Source organism: Phalangium opilio, unplaced genomic scaffold (assembly GCF_054372755.1).
Source record: "Phalangium opilio isolate 3A_F unplaced genomic scaffold, DU_Popi_V2 ptg000113l_1, whole genome shotgun sequence".
In the NCBI taxonomy this organism is placed as follows: domain Eukaryota; kingdom Metazoa; phylum Arthropoda; class Arachnida; order Opiliones; family Phalangiidae; genus Phalangium; species Phalangium opilio.
In genome coordinates this window covers 6180929-6193401 of record NW_028324209.1, presented here as the reverse complement: position 1 = coordinate 6193401, position 12473 = coordinate 6180929, and the positions used below count along the sequence as shown (strand labels likewise).

General features: G+C 37.2%; 1 protein-coding gene across 1 annotated transcript in view; it reads left to right on the top strand.

Moving 5' to 3' along the window:
• Positions 1 to 12473, top strand: part of UBL3 (ubiquitin like 3) — a 44880-nt gene that overhangs the window by 27701 nt on the left and 4706 nt on the right. The window contains exons 3-5 of the mRNA XM_089852661.1: positions 11138 to 11246; positions 11373 to 11459; positions 12391 to 12468. Of these exons, the coding sequence (XP_089708787.1) occupies positions 11138 to 11246; positions 11373 to 11459; positions 12391 to 12468 (274 nt within the window). The remainder of the gene's footprint in view (positions 1 to 11137; positions 11247 to 11372; positions 11460 to 12390; positions 12469 to 12473) is intronic.

Below are 12473 nucleotides of genomic sequence, written 5' to 3'. Positions count from 1 at the left end.
GATTCAGCCTTCCTTCAGATTGGGGGAAGGCAAATGAGCATTTAGAATGACATTTTGAGGCTCATCAGAAGTTGATTAAGCCGAAATTGACGAAAAGGTCGCTCTTTAAGGCTGTTTTTGCCTGTTAACATCCTCGTAAAGGTGTATAGACCGGTCACCTTGGGTCATGAAGCACCGCTAGAGGTAATCCCGAGTTGGATAGCCTCCATCGTGTATAGTGAACTAATGCTCCGTCTGGCGTTGCATCTTCGCACCAGGGAAATATCCTCTACGAGGGCGGCCTCCCGCAAGTAACTAATCGAATGGTCTATAGACCGGGATTGGAGAAAGCAGCCGTACACTTATTCCATTATCTGCTAGCAAACTGCCACCATGGAGCAATATATGAATAGACCTATCTGAAATGTCACTCACGTTTAAGTTGATTTTCTTTTTTACTCCGATAAAACTACTCCATGGACGTTGGCATTATTTTGTTCGAAATTTGCAATGCTGCCGACGGAAATAATCAGTATAGTAAACCGCGGATCTGTGTGAAACTGAGTGTAAATTCAGGTATAAGCAGAACGTCTCTGATTTCATCAGTAATTTAAATCGACGATTACCATCTAAATGACTAATTACAGACGTACAAAATTAACCGTAATTGCACAATGCTTGAAGACCCATGTACCTCTCAAGAGTAGCTTATGGGGGAAATAATACACAATTTTGAACTCCGTTGGTGTAAATGTAGTTGGTTGCAAATTGGCTTGTAACAGTACTGGCAGCTCCGTGTCTTTGACTGAGTTAATACTTTACGAGACGAGTATGCGGGTGCCAGTACTGTTTTGGGGTGAATTAGTTAATTTTAGTGCATAGAAATTGATAGTTTCTGTTTACTCGACTCTTGCCGCCCACTGCGGGCCTAATGGGGGTGGGTTACAGGAACCAATAGAGGGGACGGGGGGGGCGCTGAGACTTTAAGGGAAACTGGATTTTTGTACTGAATTATGCATGAAAGTGCCGGAGCCATCTGAAATTGGTTTCTCAAGAGAATCAACCTTGATGGGATCTTCAATTTAAAATGGTTTTATCGATTACTAGGCCTAGATTTTGGAGCTCGCCCTCTGTCTCCGAGTCTCGATCCGCTCTTCACAAAATACACGTTGTTCTCCGTTAAGATGCGCCGTAACCGATACCGCGTTAAGGGAGAAGAAGAAGCCCCTTTTACCAATAACGTTTAGTTTCTCCTTTAGCGGTTTGCTCCTTCGTGTTGCGAAACACGAGTGTAAAGGGAGGCTCACGGGTACCAAATTGTTTCGACTCAAAATCGCCCAAAAGAACATCCCCCCTTAATTTATGGCCGACCTTTCTCAGAAATACTCTGTATAAACTCCATATGGTTCTTGTAAGATTTGAGGGTACGTTTATAATTATAGATTACAGCTAAGAATTAGTTAACAAACTTGTCTCTTTTCACAAACATTAATCTGTGTAAGTTTTATTTCACTTCATTTAGAAAGTCTTCATTGTTTTTTTTGTTTTTTTTTTAAGCTAAGGAAATTAATTAGAGTCCTTTCATTAAACAATTGTGCATTTCCTGTCAAAATTTACAGTACATGCCTGTAGAATGACCATTAAGCTATGGGCTTCAAGCCAGGTAATTGTCATATGAAAGTTGTATAATTTGTTTGATAACGTTGTGCAAGATTAAAAAGCGTGGATGACTCGAGCTTTTCGACTATAAAGTTCAACACTCGCACAAACTCTGTTTAAAAATAGCACTGAATAAACAAATTTTGATTAAATTTACATCGGAAACTTATTTAAATTATATAACATGGGATTGTGGTCTTGTGGAGTCAGGTGTGGGAAGGTTGTTAGGGTATTCGAGGTTAATACCATATCGTGTCAAAGGTCATTAATACTAATCGAATAAAGCAGCCCGCAGAGAATCCCCGCCCAAGGTCTCCACCTGCAAATCTATATATATATCGTTATAGATTTCCAATCATAATTTCGTTTATTTGAAAAACAACCCTCCCCTTCATCGTAAAAACGCAAACGTTCGATTTGCGTCTTATACGCCATCATAAACCTATAATGTATAAGTTTGGACCTGCTGTAGGCGCTTATGTCTATTATGTGGTACAAAATTAAAGAGACTACGGCGCCATCTTCGTTGAAATGTTCATCCTCCAAATCAGAGCAAATTAGAGAGCCATGGCCTACTGCGATTTCTTTCCTTTAGGTTATGGAGTAGAGATAGAGATCACAGTAGGCTATAATTGTTTCCTTTTCCCATAAATCCGCCACTAGAAGACGCTCCATACACCTAGTGCAATGCTTTTATGAAGGATGTGAACTCGTAGCAAATGTCATTTCATCACACACGTGACACTTCTGGTTACTGTCCTAGGTTTATGAGTCATGACGCGCAAGTGTTTTCTGATTGTTGGCGAAATACTGCGTTGATGCAATTGCAAAAGCTGTTTTATATTCGTATAAACATCTATTAAGGCGTATAGGGAAGTTGAAAAAAATTTAAATTAAAAAGCCATGTGCGATATAATTATTCGTCATATTTTAAACCAAACCGAGTTCAACAAACTGTCAAAGTATCCTGAACTCTTCCATCACTTTTTTTTTTTGTTGTGACAAAACGTGTAAACATATATTCAGTTCTAAAATATGACCTTATACCATCGTTATGGCCATCTTGTTAGTGAAACCGAAATCATTTCGCACGATAATGTTATTTTTCAGGTATTTCCCCGGGAAAACCTGTACAGCACGCAACGACGCTCTCACCTACAACAAAACGTATAACGCGTACACATGGCTGGCTGGCTAGCCACTAGGTAGTATATTTACGCTCGTGCAGAATTTAATGCCGTGAAAAGAGAATAAATAATTCAAAGGTGTTAATTAGGCACGACTCGCTTTTAAGGTATAAAAAGTAGTTGCCGTCGCCGCGTACCTTTTTATAAATAGAATAATTATCTCTCTGTGGTTGGCAACAAAAAGCCCATTTATTTCAACCGTCGTAAACTTGCACCGCATTATTTTATTTTGGATCATTTTTATCAACTTGTAAACTGAAACAACAATTAATGAATACCTTTGTTTTGGAAATATAAAATATTTCTGCTCAGACTAATTTTTTTTTTCTCTATGAGGGAATTTAAATAAATACAGCCATAACCCTTTAATAATCTAAGTAGGTATTGGTCTGCCGTCGGGGCATGTATACTTTGACGTTACTGTACGAGAAATAAGCCGAGAGAGGACACTCTTCTATACTTTTATAAAAGAATGCGTGTTCTAGCCTATTAGCAGGGGGGGAAAGAGGTAAGATAAAGTGGGTAGGCGATGGACGTTTTCGTACCTTACGACCCTGATGCCGAAACGCTGAGGATGCTGGGAAGACTTCGTTGATGTAGATGGGCCTACAGACTGCAACGTTGTAGATGGAGGATCCTACTCCATCCCTCTCTCTCCTTTTAGTTCTTAGCGCATCCTTTTTGGACCTATACTTATGAAGAGTATGGAGTTATGATATGACCCCTGTACACGCGATTGACCTAAGACCACCTGATACATATAATGACATGAGCCGAAAATTAAAATTTCCTTCGGTTGTGTACTGTACGTGTACTTCTAGACTATCAGGCGCTTATCATGGGAGTCCGCCTACCAAGGTTTTTTTACGTCCCTTTTTTAACAGACTTCGATAATTAGGAGGAAATGGGAGGAGGGCTATTTTGCAATCTTATCGTTCGGTACGTGTTTGTTTAGAAATTGCTTTTATATCGGTGTTGCGAGATTGTAGGTGAGACTGTGAATGATGGCCATTTCCGTGCTCCGATATAATAAACGATTTCTAGTGACGCAACGCGCCACTCAAACGATCCTGTTTCCGGTGTTTGTATAAAGTTCAACTCTTTAATCGATTTAAATCAACTGCGCATAGTGCTTTCAAATATATTTGTGTACTAATATAATGGTACCACACCCTGGAATTCCATGCCATAAAGCGATAAATATATATTTTTTTATCAAGAATTTTTGTAAACTGAAACATTTATTATGGAAAGTTCCAGGAGTTTTTCCGTAACAGATAGGGAAGGAATTTATGTATCTTTAGAAAATAGACATTTTGTATACCATTGTGAAAGACTCGAGTCCATTAATTTCCAGCAGTTTTTCATAACAGACAAGGAAGAAATTAATGTATCCCTTGAAAATAGACATTCCGTCAAACAGTGAAAGTCTTACGCTGTCCAACATCACGTACATGACCCAGATTCGAATCATTAAATATTTTTATATCTGTACCATCAAGTCTTCGATATTCTGGAATTCCAATATCCTTCAGATGTTGCCTTTTAGTTAATTGTGGATTTTGTTTAAGATCATGATTTAAAATTAATTTTGGATATTATTTGTCCTTGCAACTAACAATGAATGAAAACAATGCTTGCATAGTTAGTAGTTTTAATTACTAATTGATTACTCTACCAGGATTAATTCTCAAAATATATTATTCTGCATTGTGATGGTGCAGAATACTATGCAACTTTAATTATGGTGTTACACGATTTATTTCTGAAAAACCTTGAAAACATTGGTAAATAACGAAGAACGTTATAATTAGTATTTCCAAAAATAGTTTACTAATAGTCTCCCACAAACACGCGTATTTGTCGTAAAAATGTAACGATTTCAAGATCACGTTGCGAATTACGCTGACTAATGTTTGTTCAGTCTACTTTAATTTACTTACTTGTTTATTAGCTTAGCTGTTTCAGATTGACGTCATCTGGAAGTTTAATTTGTATTGTTTGGTTTCAATATTGACCTTATGTACTTTAATTCACGGCTGTGGAAACCAATTGACGTAGTTACACTAATTATTATTGGTCTCCTTAATGCTTTTTATTTTCCACAAATTCTCAATGCCTAAAAGTGTGGACACATAAACTAAGTACTGTTTGTACGAATTTAATCAATTGAAATTATGCCCAATACACCGAAATTCGCTGAGTAATATAACATTTTGACCTTGTATCTTTTAATTTTAAATTTATTTCCTCGTTACCTTCGTTTAAGAACGGTCGATGGAATTACTGACTACTATTCAATAAGTCCTCGTAGAGAAGTTTAATATATCGTTCATGGATAAATAAATATTTACGCCCAGTTAAATTTTTAGGAAGTTGTTTCCAAAAGTTTTCGGAAATTCCAATATGCAAACTCTATCGTTAGTCGTTAGAAACCTTCGTATCGGGCCTTCTTCCTTTTATTGGAAGTCGTAAATACGTTTACTAAAATTGTAGCATCTGCCTTTTGAATTGTAATATAATTTTTAACCCATTCCATAGAATTTATTGCTATCCCTGTTGCATTGCGATGGTTCTGAATATTATGCGTAAACGGTCAATCACTAAGCTTAAAGCGAATAAATATATAAATATATTTATAGTGTAATAAATTGTGCGAATACACGGTTCAAATAAGATTTGAATAGAAAAATTTAATATAAATCTAAAATTCAAAACCTCAGTCGATTATTATTTCCTTTAATTTTACTATTAAAGAACTAATTATGTATTATACTTAATATTCTTCAAATATTTAATTGCCACGCCCCTAGATAATACCATATTGGTGAAATATATAATTATAATTTATATGCACGATATATCCGCATAAAACGGCGTTTTGTACAAGTAATCTAACATCATTGCAAAATGACATGCAAAGCTGATATCAGCGAAGAAATATAAAACAGAGTGGTTTAGATATTGTAATCTATTATTTCAAAATAGCTTATCTAGACTTTCGATCTAGAAGATAGAGAAAATCATTATTATATAGAAAGTATTGTTTTCAAATAGCTAAGCAACTATAGATGAGCTTATAGCTTCCGCTAATCTTTCTAAGCTTTTAGCGTTTGTAATAATAAAGCGGATTGAATATCATTTAAGCGGGCGTCTAAGCGAGTATAAAGAGCTTTGCTTTTTTGTCGGTTCTTAAAGGTCCATAATCATGAAAATTGAGTATGGGCGTTTTTAAAATAATTCTCCCTTGGCCAAGGTTTCTTTCTTTCTTTCTTTCGCGTCCTCTTCTCTCTCGCTCTCTCTTACTGCGACGAAATAATAATGATCCCAAAATCTTCACGCCCGATGAATTCATTCCATGCGTAAAATCTACCTTCATTTCGCCCAAAAGAGCTCGGTTAAAAGAGTACCCGCTCGTAACTGTGATACGAAGAGACCAATTATACCCGCCGCGACACTGGCTGAACTTCAAACAAGAAAAATTTCGATTGCAAAATATTACTATCTACGTGTGTAATCCTCCAAAAGTACTAACTTGTAACGCTAAAATTTAGAAGCTTTGATAACATTTCAGACTAAAAAAAACTGTTTATTTTATATTGAAATTGACTGTAATACAGCTCATATAGTAAGATGTTCTTAAAATAAAAATAAAGCAAGCTTGATTATAGATAGATATTAGCACTGAAGGGGCTAGAGAAATTTGCTTCCCCCGTTTCTTAACTATAACTGCTCTTCAGTGTTGCCTGTAATTTGTGAGAGCAGGTTGGGAACTGAAGGATCATTGAATCGAACTAAACTAAAAGTTTTTCAGTTTGTTGTATGTCCGCACACCATCTATAGGGCTGTATCCTTCCATTGGTGTCAGGATAGATTGTCGTGATTTACTGGTTGAACAGTATAAGTGTGACCCTCTTTCCTTATTCGAGCTGGCAGTGGAGATGCCACAGTATTCACCAATAATTTCACGACACCATGAACGCCACAAACACACACACACATACCCAAGACCAACCAAAACTCCGTTTCTATAATCTACGGTTGTCTTTATTTATAAACTCCCGTAGATAATAATGAAGATAGAAAAGTCACCTCTTCGCCATGAAAATCGTTGTTAAATTTCTTATTATTCTACAGGGACGGTAGGCCCTTGTAGATATGACTTGATACCCTTCCGTAATGTTAATATAATAATTGGTCTTATTAAAGGGCATTTCTACTAAAGGTATACGCAATATTATGTCATTTAGTTTTGGTGAGGGGGTTTGTTCGGAATTTAAATGATGTGGTTTTAAAGGCAGCGATTTTCTTTTGATTTAAGTTCGGTCGATGTTAGTGCGTGAGTGTTGATTAGTTACCAAGCAAGTCGTGATGACGAAATACCGTTCCTAGAAATAACTCTTCAAAACTAAAACGAATACAGCATGAATCAATATCTCAACTTGTAGTTGAATCGATTCTGGTTTATTTTTGCTTCTTAGCGCGAGTAAACATATATTTATTTTCAAATCATTTTTTAAATTAAGTGTTAAAGAGGGAAGGTTTGGTTTTCCTGACATCGTGATATCAGAGACAAATCGTAATGTTGTCATCGGAATAATGTGCAAAGTGAAATTTAACTCGATGGGTTAATACGGAAGTGGCGCAAAATTATTTTACAACATTTTACCCTAACTAATTAGCAAGTATAGTTGAATATAAGTACAATAGGAAAATCCTGGAATTTAGATTTGGTGGCCCCTTTGCCAAGTTTCCTTTATATATACTTTTCGGGATGAAATTGTATAATTTCGCAATAATAATAATTTTGTTTTGATTTCGAATAAAGAGTTACGCAAAGGGGAAAGGTAGTCGAGTTTTTTGGGAAACTTCTCTATTAGCCAATTTGCAAGTGTAATATTACGAGACAAAAGAAGGGAAGTTCAACAACCCTTTTTAATACAGCCCTTTTCTGTACATTTTTCCCCCGAAACTGTGTCAAAAAATATATCTCTATAAATACAATGCGCCGACGCGTCAAATTCTCGATTAATTTTTTGGCACGGATCTTTCCAAACTGTTTTATCTGCATTTTTTTTGTATATTTTTATAACTTTTGTAACTTTTTTCACGTGTTTAATATTTATTTATTTTTTTATCTTATTATACCGCTTTTTTTTTCGTTGCGACTTTTGTTACGATGTTTAGGGAAATGCAGTCCCTATTTTCACGGAGAATTAATCCTTAACGCTTAACCAAGCGTAAACTAACCACTAAACTCTACGTTAGAAACCGTAGTAGTTTGTGGTGTTGCCAAAATGCGGGGTTCTATCTCAGAATTAATATAGCGAGGACCGCTTCTTGGCAACGGTTTTAAATTACTTGAAAGGTTTCCATCTTGATTCCTTTTATTTTTTTTTTCTGACCCCGGTGTTAAGTGCCGCTGTAGCATCTTGGTCTATTTAGGTATTTATTCTATGGATTTTAATTCGTGCTTTATGGTTTAGTTACTTTGTAATAATGGAAGTAATTTGGTGCCCAGTACAAGAAAGATCTATCTATACGAAATCTTTTTCCTGATAATTAATTTTGCGATGGGAATGTTTTTCAATATTATTTATAATTGAAATCACGTACTTCATGCAGAAATTAGTTAAATTCCCAACCGTAATTAGTGTTAAATTGCGAAACTCCTCTTTACACACGCGGAAGTTTTGTTTTTCGTTTTCTCGTTAACTTGTTTTTAGTGATGAGATCATATTTCCTGATTAACTATAATTTTTATTGTTCTAAAACGGCAACCTAGCTAATTTGGGAAGTTGGCTTTATTAATCCACCACTAAACTTAATCAGGGTTCATACTGATAATGGGGAAACAGCTTGTTTAGACCTGGAAATATGAAAGGTTTCTTTTTGAAAATTCATAATTGTTTTCCCAAAAATCAGTGTAATTTATTATTAGTTAAATCATAAGTTTATAAGATATGTTCCATAAGTTTGACACTGGTTACAAACTGGAGCTTGTCATGAAGTGATGTAGCTAGATCATAGATTCTCTTAAAGCGATGCCTGGTAAGGCGCCGTCGAAGACTTAGGTCAGACTAAATAAGAATATGGACTGCAAAGCCGAGTGTAGTCAATTCTCGCGTTGTTCTGGAACTAACTCTCTAAATTGCGTCATTGTTTGGCATGTGGTTTCTGTTGCGAGCCATGACAGCTATAGGGAGCTAACAGTTCTGACCCTCAAACGTCACAACCTTCTATCTCTTACTGGTGTTTCATCCCCCTAACGGTTGGAAACAGTATTCTACGCGCAAAAATGCCAACCAGAGGGGGCTGCGTGACGTCAGACTATCTCTTCCCCGTTGCCAGTTGTTACCTCCCTATTGTAGATTATAAAGGCTCCTTTAATGTACAATTTAACACCTGACAATCTATCAGAGCCGATGCTCCTAAAAGCCTTTATTTTAAATATTAATGAAATTCGTTTTTGGAAATTACGTAAGAACCCTGTTAATGCGCGGTCTCTTCCACAAATTAATCCCTTTAGAGGCACTTTCCATCTTTCAGGAGCAGACAAGCTACAAGATGAAGTAACACAATGTACCGATATAAAATTTATTCAGATTAAATTGAAAACAGGCGAACGGTGGCCCGGGTTAAAACACATCCTCCCCCTCTCTGGCCTTACGGCGCGCTTAATTAGGTAGGAAATTATCAACAGTACCCCCATATTCCTTCCCAACCCTTGCGCAGTAAAAAAAAAAACTAAAAACCCGAAATCTTCCCCCGCTGTTAAATCATGAGTCGTAACGTAACTCACATTTTTGACTCTGCAGCGAAGCTAACACTTTGGAAAACACCCCATCTACCCCTTAAACCTCTCCCTCCCCCCCGGTCTCTCTTTTAACACCACGCACCATCGAGGGTCCCGAGTTCACATCATGGACCTTATGTTTATAGCTGGACAAACACTCAAATCATAACTCGAACATTTCCGACTCAAAATCGCCCAAAGAACATCCTCCTTCATTTATGACAGACTCATAATATAGTTCGCCAAGTCTCCATTCTGGATTTCAGAAATGACTGTATTTCTTTTCCCTTATTTGAGCACGACGTCCCTGATCAGACAGACAAGCTAGTGAGTGAGGTTCCCGCTCTTTTCACTCCCGTTCGGCGTTGGTCTCCTTATACCACTACTTCGTTTAGTATCTTTTATTACCGTCATAAGGTGTCAGCGTGTCTTGAGGCTCTTTTCTTGATATTTCCTCTTCGGAACAATCAAGGAGACTCCAAGGCCTAGTCGGGCATCCTTCCTATACTGACAAGTATCGTCCGTATTTATTATAGCTGATGGCCTGTGCTCGCGTTTATGGCTCTGAGGGTTGCCTGTTTACCGATCAATAAGAACCCCTCCGCTTGGATCTCTTCCTTATTCACCCCTTTTTCTTCATAGGCTATATGAAGGAAAGCCGAATTCGTCTTTTTCCTAGCAGCCTTTCTCCTGACATTGTTTTTTTCCATACGAGTTACTAGGCTTATTGGATGGTTTAGAGTTTTCAATGAAAAACTATTTGGTCTTCGGTAAAACCGTTAATTACTATGAAAATGGGGTGTTCGTTTCTTAAACCGGATGTGCAGTACAATGAGGAATTTCTGCTTGACTTTTCCAAGTAGATCCCAACCTCGAAAGGAGTAGACTTACCATAAGTTCATAAGATATGTTCCATAAGTTTGTCACTGGTTACTGAGAGGTTGTCATGAAGTGAAGTAGGTCATAGATTCACGTAAAGTGACGCCTGATGAGGTGCTGTTAATGGCTTAGTACAGACTAAATAGGAACATGGACTGCAAAACCGCGTGTAGTCAATTCTCGCGTCGTTCTCAAACTAGATCTCAGTAAGTTATAAACTTATGAAGGTAAGGTTAGGTTAATGTATTTACATTTGATCGAATGGTATTCGGCGCATTGGGATAAAAGGAAAAGTCCGATGTTATCCCGAGTAGGTCACGATGTACAAATAGAGCTCCCAAAAATCGCCTATCCACCATCGACGTAAGATTAGAGTCAATAGTCGTGTTCCCCTCGGGAGTTTATGGAACGCGATAAAAGTGAAAACTTGCCTTATGGTTCTCGCTTTCCGCGTTTCGTGGATGAAAGTGATATCATTCACCTTCTCTTGACAAGGTTTTTAATATAAGGGTTCAATCCTAAAGGCCATCTAGCTGGCTATTAAGGGGTCATTTTGTGTGGGGATACCCGCCGCGGGTTTTATACGTCTTTTTTATATATACCGTTATTACATTTCTTGGTTTTTATTTTATTACAGATCAATCTCCGCCTCATACTGGTTAGTGGCAAGACGAAAGAATTTCTTTTTAGTCCTAACGATTCCGCCGCGGACATTGCCCAGTTTGTCTACGACAATTGGCCAGAAGGTAAAGTAACCTCGCTTTAAGTTAGCCTCTATAATCGAGAAAGTTCTGTTTGCCCTTTTTTCTTTGTATAGTAAGTTCCATTGTTTGAAATTTTTATCGGGGTTTTTTTTTCTTTTCCTTCCGCAGAATGGGTGGACGAAACAGTTTCCAAAGCCGAAATACTCAGACTAATATATCAAGGGAGGTTTCTACATGGGAATGTCACATTAGGAGGTAAGCAAACTCTTTAGATGTATTTAATCTAAAATCATTTGGGTTTATCCACGAGTATTTGTCTGAGAATGCTGAATGAAAGACACTTTTATTTGTTAAAACTGAAAAATTATTCGCTTTTGGTGCTGCGCAACATTCCTACTATTTCTTGTAGTTTTAAAGACTCCGCAAAGGTCTTCTTCCCTTTAGAAACAGTATATGAAATTGCACGTTAATGCATGGAACACTCGCTTTTTGGCAATCTGCAATATTCCTATTAACAGAAGGATATAATAGAAGAAGGATGACACTCTGTATCCTGTATACTTTAGTTGTGTAACATGGTTCTTCCCAGGCGAGGGAACCCTTTTTGTTCGCTCTCCTTCTCATCAAACTTCAGATGAGCATCGCACTGTGCTAGGGTGAATTTTATAACTGTTTGGTTTTACTAAATCCTCAGCAATCAACCCACAAACCTTGATTGTCTTGACGTGGGACAAAAATCCACAAGCGCATGCGCCTTGCCAAATAGTTATGAGAAATGATGAGGGAACTATATTTATCGCGTATTTGGTTCGGTTTAGTGCCCTTGTACACTCCAAATGCAAAATGATGTTGGAAAGAATCATGTTACAATTACTACGCTTTCTGGTACACTTCTCTCGAAGAGAAGTATCATATACATTTTTGCTATTACTTCACTGAGGGGTGTTTAATATGCTTTAGTTGTTCATACACTGATAAAACTATCAGCATGTGTTTTGTGGTTTTATAAACTATCTTACTTTTGTTTGATTCACTATCTTTGGAAATCAATGCTTCGCTCTGTTTTAATATATTTTAAGTCGGTCGGTTCACTTTCCCAAAAATCCTTGCACGAGCACGAAAGAAACCTTTTGACGCGAAAACTATCGTCGGTTTTCGCGATTCTGACTTTTACGAATTCTTTCAGCCCTCCAACTACCGTTAGGTAAAACGACAGTAATGCATTTGGTACCTCGGGAAAACTTACCCGAGCCCAATTCTCAAGGTAAT